This window comes from Rhinoraja longicauda, chromosome 17 (genome assembly GCF_053455715.1).
Source record: "Rhinoraja longicauda isolate Sanriku21f chromosome 17, sRhiLon1.1, whole genome shotgun sequence".
In the NCBI taxonomy this organism is placed as follows: Eukaryota; Metazoa; Chordata; class Chondrichthyes; order Rajiformes; family Arhynchobatidae; genus Rhinoraja; species Rhinoraja longicauda.
Window position 1 is genome coordinate 46,038,073 of NC_135969.1, and position 13,683 is coordinate 46,051,755.

The 13,683-nt window shown below is 43.4% G+C and overlaps 1 protein-coding gene across 8 annotated transcripts in view; it reads right to left on the bottom strand.

Moving 5' to 3' along the window:
* LOC144601975 (voltage-dependent L-type calcium channel subunit alpha-1D-like) overlaps positions 1 to 13,683 on the bottom strand; it is a 282,505-nt gene that overhangs the window by 9,791 nt on the left and 259,031 nt on the right. For 6 of the 8 annotated variants that reach the window (XM_078414647.1, XM_078414644.1, XM_078414646.1 and 3 more), the window contains 5 exons: positions 11,433 to 11,549; positions 8,319 to 8,686; positions 3,509 to 3,535; positions 3,059 to 3,208; positions 1,183 to 1,349 (listed from right to left, as the gene is read on the bottom strand). In XM_078414647.1, coding sequence (XP_078270773.1) covers positions 1,183 to 1,349; positions 3,059 to 3,208; positions 3,509 to 3,535; positions 8,319 to 8,686; positions 11,433 to 11,549 — 829 coding nt within the window. The remainder of the gene's footprint in view (positions 1 to 1,182; positions 1,350 to 3,058; positions 3,209 to 3,508; positions 3,536 to 8,318; positions 8,687 to 11,432; positions 11,550 to 13,683) is intronic. The other 2 variants (XM_078414648.1, XM_078414642.1) reach the window with 1 other exon arrangement.

Consider the following 13,683-nt stretch of genomic DNA (forward strand, 5'->3'; position numbering starts at 1 on the left):
CCTTGCTACACTGAAGTGCATGCAAGTCTCCACCACATTTAGTGCTACACCTGACACAAGGTGCTTCAGCTGAGGAACTGCAGATTTTTATTTAAAAATCAGATGACATAAGTAAATTGAATAATCTGAATATAAAACCTTTCTAGCTGGAGTTTTTAAGAAAAACTTAATTCAAACAATCTATATACTAAAACTTGTTTGTGTGTGTGTTCCTGAACTACAGCCAAAACGGTACACGATAGCGCGACAATTTCAGGCCCACCTTACTCACCGTCGTCCCTTTGGTGCTAACGGAAGAAGTATCATTGAAATCGGTGTTATATTTTTAAAGTTATTCACATTTTAAAGTTTAAATCTATCTCCTAGGGAAGGAAGGGGGATGGAGTTGGGAGAGAGGGGGAGGGGGGAAGGAGCGAGGGAGGGGGGGAGAGGGAGGGGGGGGGGGAGAGGAGAGGGTGCTGCACCAATGCAGGTGAGGTTTGGGCCCAACGGGTCCATTTGGTCTAGTATTCCCTAAATCTATTTGTGCAATGTGCAAGAATCTCTTTCCCAGTTTGAAGCCATTATATGCAGGAGAAATTAATAATCTTTAAATACACGATAATGACATGCACTTGCTCGAATAAATAATTATTTCTTACCAGCTAGCTGACCATCCATCATGTAGAGAACTGGGTTGAGTAAAATCTCAAATAAAAGGTGCTTTTGAAAACTTTAAATAGACTTCCCAGTACTGCTTTGTAATATTGCATGAATAAACGGAAACTGGAACCACAAGACCCAGAGTAATCCTGGTCGGGACATTGACGGTACTCTCTCACCTGTGGGTGTTGCTGGGTAATCCTGGTCGGGACATTGACGGTACTCTCTCACCTGTGGGTGTTGCTGGGTAATCCTGGTCGGGACATTGACGGTACTCTCTCACCTGTGGGTGTTGCTGGGTAATCCTGGTCGGGACATTGGCGGTACTCACCTGTGGGTGTTGCTGGGTAATCCTGGTCGGGACATTGACGGTACTCTCTCACCTGTGGGTGTTGCTGGGTAATCTCGGTCGGGACAGTGAAGCCATTATATGCAGGAGAAATTAATAATCTTTAAATACACGCTGCCCCCCCCCTTACCTCTCTCACCTGTGGGTGATGCTGGGTAATCTCGGTCGGGACATTGACGGTACTCTCTCACCTGTGGGTGTTGCTGGGAGCAGCCGTCGCCGCGGAGAACGCCGACATTCATAGTAATAATGAGCCTCTTCATCTTCGTTGGGACCACACGGGTGATGATAACCCTTCGGCCGCTCAAAGTCCAGGTCGTTATTGTGACATGGATTCTGATAGTCACGGTGGATTTGCCTTGGTGGCACACAGGAGTGAAAGAAAAGGAAGACTGAGCGGTTTTACAGAACGCAGTCAGGCAACAGCAGAACACACAGTCAGACACCTGCAGTTTGTACCAGATCCTGACGTGTAAACCCCACCATGCCAGCCTCAGAGCTGAGAGGTCATGCAGCACTGTACTACTGTACCCTGCTGGAAATACTGCACAACGTTCTGCTGTGTTTGACATTCAGAAGCACTTCACAAGTTATAGGAATAGAATTAGGCCATTCGGCCCATCGAGTCCACTCCGCCATTCAATCATGGCTGATCTTTGCCTCCTAATCCCATTTTCCTGCCTTCTCCCCATAACTCTTGACACCCGTTTTAATCAAGAATTTGTCTTATCTCTGCCTTAAAAATGTCCACTGACTTGGCCTCCACAGCCCTCTGTGGTAATGTGTTCCACAGATTAACTACCCTCTGACTAAAGAAGTTCCTCCTCACCTTTCTAAAAGAGCACCCTTTAATTCTGAGGCTGTGACCTCTGGTCCTAGACTCTCCCACCAGTGGAAACATACTTCCCACATCCACTCTATGCATTTCATTATTCTGTAAATTTCAATGCTGTCAAAATGATAAAAAATGAAATGAATAATTTAAATAATTATTAAAATGTACTTGTGTATGAGGGGTAAGAGTGGAAGAGGACAGGGGGAGGAGAAAGAGAGGGGATAGAAGCAACTGCAGATGCTGGTTTAAACTGAAGATAGACACAAAACGCTGGAGTAACTCAGTGGGACAGGCAGCGTCTGTGGAGAGAAGGAAAGGGTGATGTTTCGGGTCGAGGCCCTTCTTCAGACCAGAAGGGTCTCGACCCGAAACACCACCCATTCTTTCTCTCCAGAGATGCTGCCTGCCCCGCTGAGTTACTCCAGCTTTTTGTGCCTATTAAAATAAACCTATTTTGTAATATTTTAGGTATTTTCTATTTTTTAAATGGCACAAAAGTAAATGGAAGAATGAACTAAACTGAAATAATGAAACAAGAGGAAGTTGTCTATCCCTTTGCTTTATTATCTGCAGGCCAACATTGAAATCAATGGACCACAGGTTGTGTGACTGATCTAACACAGCAGAAGACCCAAAGGTCCTCACGGCATCTTAAATTAGGTCAGGGTTCCACCATTTGCCTCCACATTGTGTTCTGAATGTCAGTAAGGCAGGGCGACTGGGGTGTTGAGAGGAATGCGTACACCGGGGGCACCCTTACCCCCTCCTCACTGTACACTCATCTACTGCCTCACTCTACTCACACTCCCCCTTTCCCTTTTCTGCCCCCTCTCCTCCCCGTCCCCTTCCACTTATATCCCTCCCTCCAGCTTTACATTTCAATCCTCCTCTCCCCTTAGATGACACCATTTTGTCTCCTTTTCACCTCGAGCATTTGTCGCTTACTCCACCCATCTGCCAATCACCCCCCCCCCCCCATCCATCACTTGCTAGGCTTTGTTCCACCCCAACCTCTCTTTTCCAGCTTTCTCTCCCCCAGCTCTATCAATCTGAAGAGGCCCGACCCAAAATCCATTCCCTCCACAGATCCCGCCCAATCCAATGAGTTCCTCCACCTCTGTGTTTTGCTCAAGATTCCAGCGTCAGCAGTTTCTTGTGTCTCCATTAAAAATGAACCATACTTTGCCCATTGTTGATTTGCAAAATGGATAATGACTGCAGAGATATCTTACTTATCCACTGATGGAATGCTGTCCTCTTCATAATACTCTTCTCCACTGTAGTATTCCTGATCTCCTGAATATTGTTCTTCCTCCAAACACGCATCTGGCTTTGCATCCTCTCGACAAATAGTGGGCACACTGCCTTCACCAAAATCTGATCTATGGAAAATCAACACACAGTATAAGCATGGAGCAGGTTTGCATTTAATAAGTTTTCAATTCTGCTATTAATACATAAAGTTCACAGGTATAGGCACGTAACAACCACAAAATACCTTACGATTGATGTAATACGTTACTAAGAAAAAAACAATGATTGTACATTATGTGTACAAAAGATTCGTGCAGATGTATAAAAATATTTATTTAAACATTAACAAAATAAAACTATTAATGTACTCTCTGTCCACAAAGTAAACATGAATGATGCAAATAATTTGGAGATATTAGAAAACATACCTAATGTTAGTTTCATAATAACGTACTCTGGTCCAGAAAGTAGTCAGGAAAGATTAAAGAAATACAGAACTTTCAATAACACTTCTGCTCAGACAGAACTTTCAATAACACTTCTGCTCAGACAGAACTTGATCTTATGAAAATAAAGGCAAATGTGCACTTTTAGAGACTACTCAGTTTCACACCTAATTCCCCACATCATTTGATTCCAATTATGCTAAAAAAATCGATGAGTCTCACTGTTGCATATGATCAGTAATGGACATTAACTATCTGAGAAAATAGATTTGTTCTCACAATCTTTCTTTTTATTCTTTAGACATTGATGATACACCTTTGTTGCCCAGACCAAATGTTCTTGTTTTGAACAGCTGGCCTGGTAATTGTACAGGCCAGTGCAGAGCCAACCTTGTTATGGGTTTGCTGGCCCAGCAAAGACAGTTCACCTTCCCTGAAGGACATTCATGAATCTAATGGGTTTCAGCAGGAAAACCAGTAATTTCCTAGTAACCATTACAGATGGTAGCTCATAAACCAAAGTTTCACTTTAGTGCCTTGAGGAGATTTGAACTCTATTTTCCAAGTAATGCATGCCTACAATAACTTGACCATGACTGGAACCTTAGCTAATGTATTCATATTTCACCATCTCCATGCGTATTATATCCTTAATTTAGGTGCAAAGATCTAAACTGCAATCATCGTCCAGCTATGGTCTCAGCAGGACTCAACACATCAGTAGCATGACTTTCTCCTATATTGAATCATCTTGCATTCCAAGCTTGTGTAATGTGCGTGTTTTCAGCCATGTGAAAGGTCACGTTCTGTGACACAATGATGATACTTTTCTCCTGTGGATCACCTATTTAAATTCATGTTTCATTTACCTTTTTTACTCATAAGGCTTTCAAAGTCAGTATAATTGTAATCAGTGATACAGAAAATTGATCCTTCGAAGGGAAAAAGTTTTATTGTCTAGTGAAATATTAAGTACAAACCTGACCTTTAATGAAATGTAATTACTAGCTAGAAAACACCAGAGTGTCTTTGCATGATACCCAAAGTCTGCAATCATACTCAAACGATCCAATAATTACAATAAACAAAGCTATCAGGTTTGGCACAGACATTTGACTCATTTTAAGCCAACTGATGCAATGATATTGAGCACAGGCCCAAAGTCTTTCAATTGCCCATTCTAATAGTGTGAAAATTGGTGTGTTTTCTGCAAAGCATAAATTACCAATCAATTCCAGACTGGAGTCATCTCAACTGGAGGTTAACCCAAATCACTACGTTTGCTCAATGTAGTGTTTGTGCAAATTCTTTAATCTCACTAATAACAATCATTCTAGATTGACAGCCTTTTAAACTGCTGCATTCTCAGATGGAATAAGAGTTTACACCACAACATTGGCAGGAATGGCTGATTCAATGAGTGAAGGGTGCAGCTCGTGTTTCAAGAGAGTGAGATTTAGCTCTTCGGGCTAATGGAATCAAGGGATTTGGCGAGAAACCAGGAACGGGGTACTGATTTTAGATGATCAGCCATGATCACATTGAATGGCGGTGCTGATTCGAAGGGCCGAATGGCCTACTCCTGCACCTAATTTTCTGTTTCTATGTGTTGCAAGCTACAGCGACTGTTGTAAATGAAACAAAATATTCTATTTCTATCTGCAAAAAAATTACCAGTAGCCTGGATCTACATTTAAAATTGCATGGGGTCATGAGTGATAGGAGTAGAATTAGGCCATTCAACCCATCAAGTCTACTCCGCCATTCAATCGTGGCTGATCTATCTCTCCCTCCTAACCCCATTCTCCTGCCTTCTCCCCATAACCCCTGACACCCGTACTAATCAAGAATCTATTTCTGCCTTAAAAATATCCACTTTTTTTAATGGATTGGCCTCCACACCCTTCTGTGGCAAAGAATTCCACATATATATATACAAATATATGGTTGACTTGAATGAAGCCAGCAAGACTGAGGACAGCATTAGCAATCCTTGAAGCCACAGGTGATTACCAGCAAAATACACACATGCTGATAGTGGCACCCAATTGGGGTGTTACACAAGGGCTGGCCGTTAAACAATTGTTGCCACTTCCTGCATAAGATCGACTGGAATAAGAAATAATCCTGACAGCAACTTTCAAACTCTGATAAAGGAATGATCTTACTTGTAACTGCCACAAATGTGATTTTTATAACTGGTTTTGTGACTTTGTTGCATTTATCAATCTGACTTAATGATATGAGCCAACATGCATCAAACTTGTCAGGAGTTTTACTGATGATTATTTTTACAATGGTGTGGTGGGTACCAGCCCAGTGTGCTGTGGTGGATCGAGTCAATGGTGTGGTGGGTACCAGCCCAGTGTGCTGTGGTGGATCGAGTCAAGCTTCTTGAGGGACATAGGGGAGGCGAGTGAGTATTCAATGATAAGCCTACTTGTATCTTGTGGACTACGGGGAGACAAGGGGTGTGAGGAGATGTGCAACTTATCACAATCTACCCAGCCTTTGGCTCATCACAAACCACTATTACTGTTGTCTCTGATCAATGGTGAACCCTCACCCCACAGATGTTGATCAATGTTGATGCCATTGAACGTCAAGGGCAAGTAGTCAGAGCCTCACTTGGAGATGGTTACAGTGGGGCGCTTTAATGACAGAAATGCCCGGTTTAAAGGTGTGTTTCTTACTGCAAACGAGCTGCCGGGGGGGGGGGGGGGGGGAGTAGTTGAGACAGGGATTATAACAACATTTAAAAGACACTTGGACAGGTGCATGGATTGGAAGGGTTTAGAGGGATATGGGCCAAACAAAGGCAGGTGAGAGTAGTGAAGATGGTACATCTTGGTCGGCATGAGCAAGTTGGGCCGAAGGGCCTGTTTACGTGCTGTATGACTCTATGTTTAAATAGCAACAACCTCTTGATAACAATCAATCAGTTCTGTTAGCGACAACTGCAGTGTTGATCCAGTATGGATGCAAGGACAGAATGGCAGCGCATTCAGACAAGAGCCAGGTGGTTATCAGGAGGGGCAGGTGGCTAGCAGGAGGGGTAGATGGCTAACAGGAGGGGTAGATGGCTAGCAGGAGGGGTAGATGTCATGAGGGGTAGATGGCTAGCACGAGGGGTACATGGCACGGGGGGTAGATGGCTAGCACCAGGGGGGGATGGCTAGCACGAGGGGTAGATGGCACGAGGGGTAGATGGCTAGCACCAGGGGGGGATGGCTAGCACCAGGGGGAGATGGCTAGCACGAGGGGTAGATGGCATGAGGGGTAGATGGCACGAGGGGTAGATGGCACGGGGGGTAGATGGCTAGCACCAGGGGGGGATGGCTAGCACCAGGGGGGGATGGCTAGCACCAGGGGGAGATGGCTAGCACGAGGGGTAGATGGCACGGGGGGTAGATGGCTAGCACCAGGGGGGGATAGCTAGCACCAGGGGGAGATGGCTAGCACCAGGGGGGGATGGCTAGCACGAGGGGTACATGGCACGGGGGGTAGATGGCTAGCACCAGGGGGGGATGGCTAGCACCAGGGGGGGATGGCTAGCACCAGGGGGGGATGGCTAGCACGAGGGGTGCATCAGTCAGATGCGACTGCATCAGGAGCCCGAGTGAAGTGCAGAAACCTCGAGGGGCACGTCTGCCAGAGTGATTGATTGTGGGAATGTGGGAGCATTCATCATTGCTACAGAACATCATGCCAGGGATTCTCAGGGGAAGTGTCACCAATCCAACCAGATTCCACCGTGCACCCGCACTGTACAATCAGGAGTGAGGCCATCTGTGATGCTTCCAGTGGCTGCTTTCACAATTAGCCCAGTTATACTGCAGCCTGTCTACAGCTGGATGCAAAACAGAGAGCAGTACAGCACAGGAACAGGCCCTTCGGCCCACAATGTCTGTGCCCAACATGATGCCAAGTTAAATTGATCTCCTCTGCCTGCGTGTGATCCATACCCCTCCAATCCCTGCGCTTCTATATGCCTATCTAAGTGCTTGTTAAACCTGCCTCCACCATCATTCCCGACACTGTTCCAGGCAACCACCACCTTTGCTCTGCACATCCCCTTTAAACTTTGTCCCTCTCACCTTGAAGCAATGCCCTCTAGTCTTTGACATTCCCACCCTGAAAGAAAGGTTCAGACTGACTACCCTACCTGTGCCTCACCTAATTTCATATACATCTATCAGGTCTGCCCTCAACTTCCAGAGGGACCCGAGACGTACATGTAGCTGGGGCCAGACGTTGGGAATGTGGGCTGGGTTTGTCAAACGAGGCCGGAGACATAGGTCAGGAGCACGTCCAGAGCCGGGTGCTGGGATTGTGAGTCAGGTATGTGGCCGGAACCAGGGCTGGGGAATGTGGCTGGGATGTGCTGCCTGTGACGGGCCAGGGTGGCCTGTCTGTGGATCGATGTGCCAGGATTGTATTTATGTACAGTATTATCTGATCTGATTGGATACCATGCAAAACAAAGCTTTCCACTGTACCTTGGCACACATGACAATAATACCCCTGAACCTGATCTTTCAATACGCAAATTTAGAAAATCATTTTAGGAAAATTGCTAGTGCACATAATCAGAATTACAAAGTAACCAATGTAAACGAGGCACCAAGAAATGCAAAATAGTATTTGTTCATTTAGTACTGTGCCTTTTCATTTTCTCATTTAATTCGCTGCCTTTTGTTTAATTATTAATGATTAGATGTTGCCATATGATGAATAGTATTGATTAAAAAACAATGCTTTCATTACATAAGAGGGCGAGTGAAATCCTTACCTCTTGGTGCTTGATTTTCTTGGTTCTTCAGGGTACGATATGTAGGATTCGCAGGTTCTTCCCGTGGGCTGTTCATGATTTAAGGAGCCCTGATCTTTTCCATTTGCAGTTTTGGACACATTTGCATTGTTGAGATTAGCATTGGTGGAATTAGGCGAGATCTTTCCTGGAAAACTGTGGTTAAGCTGGTTGTGAGATATGGAATTCTCAGTGTTGGAGGAAGGAGGGTATTTGTCATAATCAGCTACAGGTGGAGTTGATGTTCGTTTAACCTGCAGAGGCCGTTGAGTGACATTTGTTTGTTGGAAAGAATTCCTTTCGTCTACAGCCACATGGTTGACATGGTTGCCAAAAAGGCCACCACTTCTCTTCAAAATAGCAAAGAAAGACAAGCCAAATTAAACATTGTTACAAATGATTAAAAGGCTGATGTAATCTGTAATATTCTGGTATTAATATAATGACCATCATAAAACCATAAAATAAGACAAAAAAAATCTGAATTTGAATTTAAAATGTGGGCCTTTGATACGAGGGCAACTGCCTGTTACAGGGAGCGTGGGCGGCTAACTCTAGTCCTCTTGCCCACTGATCCTGGTCCCACCAGTCACCCTGGAGCCAGGCCTTCAGCCATGGGGATAAACCTTTGCCACTAGTCATTTAACCAAAGCATCTAACTGGTTCGGTGTTTCGGCTAAAGATGTCTTATAATTGCAGCTGGCTGTTGGTTGGCATCCAAGCATGCCATGAAGATAAAGGTGGTCCAAGAAGCATCTGGCTTTGTTAGCAGCAGAATCGAGCTGGAAATGTGGTTTGGAGTGTGTTTTGTCACAACCTGTGACAGAGTGTGGTGTTATTGCACCCACAAAGGCCGCAGTAACTGCAGGCAGGGTGCTTGAATCGTCAGCAGCACATGTAAATTCTTACTCCTGTTGCACAGATACATCTCTTAAATCTTATTGCTAATACAAAGGAAATGAATGAGATCAAAGCAAAAATCACAGTAGCAGATATGTACTGCTGTGAGAGGGGTCTGTGACAGCAAGCAGTGCGAGCTCGAGTGGATTTGTATGGATTCCTATCACATGCAGAATGGCGCTTACTCGAATGCTTATGGTTTAAAATATATCTAGTTAAATGTAATTTTGGTTTCTAATTTGAAGCAGATTTTAATGTTAATTAGAAGTGAAGATGCCAACTAAAAAGTTCCCAGAACTCCCTAAGTGTCATTATAAGGTGGGCATACTGGCTTAACTTTCCACCCATCTTACTGTGATGTCCTGGTCATGTACCAATCTGTTGCTTTGCCAATTCATTTTTTAGATCCACATATTATTCCTGATTCCACCTCAACTTATCAACACTAATTCTTGGATTGCTTGCCTTTAGTTTGTTGAAAACTGCAGCGGGACATTTTCATTCTTTATCATTAAATGTAGAATCATATATAACTGTAGGAAATAAACCCGGATTTTAAACCAGGCACAACGTTGAACAAAGGAGAAATTGTCGTGACTAGCAGTTTCATTGCTGTTGCCATAAAGACTTTTTCACACTCGATTTTGAAAAGTATTTGATAATCTTCCATGGTGGTTTTTTAAAAAAGAAACTGCTGTACCTTTGATGCTCGTTTGTTAGTAAAAATTAATTGAGTGATAATTCTGTATCTAAGCTAGGCAACACCTCCGGTAGTAAAGAAAATGTAGAATGGTTGAGCAAAATAGATTTCATTTCTTACGGTCTAGAAATCACAATTCCTGATTTAATGCTCTTTTATTAAAGTTTCAGGAATACAAACAGGAATTGATTTGTAATTAATTATTTCAGCTTTCGTGAATCTATTTGATACCGAAAATCTACCTCTGTGTATGAAGCATACAGCGAGAAAGTCTGGGTGTGGCTAGGATTGGACAGGCTGCCAGTTACATGTTCAGCCCACGATTCCAAATCAATTGTCTTTGAAGTGTTACACAGTGAGAACAGCTAGAGGGATTTCCACCTCTTAAAGCAGAGGGTGAGATTTATTCTGCAGGATATAGTAACTGTACTCAGTTTGAAATCCTGTTTTACATGGTACTCAAGCCAGTCTCAACCAGCCACAGGTCTGCTGGTGTTCATAATATATTGTACGCATCAGCTGGTCACCTGAGTTTCAGTGGACACCTACAATATCTAGGCAAAGGCATTATATCTATTTAACAGTACCTCAATACACTCTATTCCACCCTAAAAGGTGAGGACGGATACAACAGAATCCCAATAACCATTTTAGTCAATGGCCCTCTCCCAGAAACTTCAGTTGTGCCTTGAACAGATGCTGTCACCAGAACTCTGCCAGCGGTACTCCTGTGGGAGGCTGAGATGAAAGTTGGGTGGTAGTGGAAGAGAGGAAATCGGCAGCCACAGATCAACTCAGTTTGGGGTGGGAGGGATACGTTGAGACTGGCTGCTTGGTAGTGAAGCTATGCAAATGGAGAGAAGATACCAGGAGCAGGTATAGGATGGAATGTGGTTGTTGAGAGGGTGATGAGTTGGACATCTAGGTCTAGCGGTTCAGAGGGGTTGGCAGAGGAAGCGAGTGGGTGGTGGGAGATCATCTCTTGGGAAGACTAAGTGATCTCATGAGTGTCCACGAATAGCTTCTGCAACAGCATGGTGCAGGTTTCCCTGGCACAATGTCACATTGACACAAGACTGCAAAGTTGACTCATCACCGGAAAGGTGTTTCACAGGCAAATTTAAAAAAAAATAATTATGTAATATTGAAAAAAAACTATTGAATTTCTTGGGACTGCAGCAAAAAAATGTTGACATCAGCAAATGATGATCTCATCATGCCAGTGAACGTTAGGGTAGTGACAGTTCTTGGTAAAGCACGGACATTATTTCTAGATGATTGAAAATACTAACATGAAGGGTACTGCCTCACCAAACACACAATCCAGCAATTATACCCTTCCCCAATGAGGGTTTCATGTACAGACATTGCTATCACAGGGAAACCGGTTCAAGCATTCATTCAGGTAACTACGTTGAGCCACCATAACAATCGTTTGGTGATTCATGTCATTGAATGTTGGGAATAAGTGGGAACTTCCAAAGGGGTTAACTTACTCTGTATATATCCTCATCCTCTTCTCGAGCCCCCTCTATAATATCCTCTTCCTGTAGATCACATGAAATTGCTCTACGAATTTCAGGTCCAATGTCATGTAGTGTTCTAAGCCCAGCCTATAAAATAAAATATGTTATCTAGAAATGTCACTTCACAATGATATCCCACATTATTCTTTCACTAAGCTGATGAATAAGTGGACTGCTTTTGGCCCCATGCTAATGTTTATGCACCAAAGGAGGTACATAAGATTGGCATGAGTTTTAATCCCACTCTCTCCCCAAAGGCAACAATTTTCTCTTGTCCTCATGGCTTAACTTGTGAGAGAGTGTAGGTCAGAACTAATGTTCCATCATGCTTGTTGAAGCATGGGGTTCAAGGTTGAACACACTTACCTCTGGAGGTCAGCAGATTATACAGAAGGCATTGCATACAAAAATGAAATTTGTCCCAAACATCAATTTCAGTAAACAGTCCTCATTTTTATAAAGTTCTCATAATAAATCGATTCTCTATAAAACTATAAAAATGGGCAAACTTTTGTTTGTTTGCAAACTGTGAGCTAAAAAACAAATTCAACTCATCTTAGCATTAAAAAAAACTTGTACACACTTTTTATATTTAAAAGTGTTTGTACTCATTTCCTATTGAAGTCCCAATCTCAGAAAACTGAACAAGGCACTTACTGTCAAGATTCACATTAGGACAGATGTCATGTTTTATTTTGCTCATTCAACATTATCGGATGTGTGTCATGTGTTACTAACTTCTCCAGTACAATCTGCACTTCTAGATCATGACTTGTAACTCGTGAGCATAAGCAAGAAGCATATCTTGCAAATTAAAAAAAAATCAGTGTTGTCGTCAATTAATGAGTCTCACTGGAACACGGTGTTCACTTTCACTGCCATCTAACTTTGATTTTGATGTGTTGCTCTTTACAAACGGGTAGCAGTGGTAAGGTGATTGTGAATTAGTTGTTTGATCTCTGGCACCAGTGATTTCAATGGAGTAGCCTAATTGTGGCACCAGGCTGATTCAACCATTATACAGATCAATTTAACTCCTTCCCTCTCCCAATTACTCTCACCCCTAATCTGTGATTACTCCCTATCCAGATTATTCACCCCAGCCCTTTGATTTTCTGCATATTCTCCAATTTCTATATTCTTGTGTTGGTCAAAGAGGAAGAAATGTAGTGAGGAGTCAGATAAACAGTGAAATGGCAAAGATGGAGTGCAGTGAACACCAGATTACCAGAGGAAAGAATTACAAGCCAATGGTAGGAAGGAGGATCTTAGTGCTTGTTATTGTATTGGGCAGAGCACAAGTCATTTTATTGCTGGCAATATCAATCAGCGACCACATTTTTCCACCTGGCCAAAGGGCATTGCACAGACATGTGAAGTTTTGGCCAGCCAATGACACCTTGGACTCCACATGTAACAAAAACCTTCAAGGATACTACAGGGGAGGTCATAAGATCATAAGATAGGAGCAACATTCTCTTTAAAGCATTCAGAGAACTGGCCTCCACTGCCTTCTGAGGCAATGAATTCCACAGATTTACAACTCTCTGACTGAAAACGTTTTTCCTCATCTCTGTTCTAAATGGCCTACCCCTTATTCTTAAATTGTGGCCCCTGATTCTGGACTCCCCCAATATTGGGAACATGTTTCCTGCCTCTGACGTGTCCAATCCCTTAATAATCTTATATGTTTCAATAAGATCCCCTCTCATCCTTCTAAATCCCAGTGTATACAAGCCCATTCGCTCCAGTCTTTCAACAGACGACTATCCCGCCATTCCGGGAATTAACCTAATGAACCTACGCTGCACGCCCTCAATAGCAAGAATATCCTTCCTCAAATTTGGAGACCAAAACTGCACAATACTCCAGGTGTGGTATCACTAGGCCCCTGTACAACTGCAGAAGGAACTCTTTGCTTCTATACTCAACTCCTCATTCTACAATGTGTAGGTAGAAACTCCAGATGTTGCTTTATACTGTAGATAGGCACAGAATGCTGGAATAACACGGCGGGTCAGGCAGCGTCTCTGGAGAAAAGGAATAGGTGATGTTTCGGGTCAGAGTGCAGTCTGAAGAAGGGTTTTGACCCGAAAGGTCACCTATCCACGTGCTCCAGAGATGCTGCCTGACCCACCGAGTTACACCAGCATTTTGTGTCTATCGTCACCACCATCTATATTGTTAATCCCGCAGCAACTTTTACAATTCTGTAAATCCT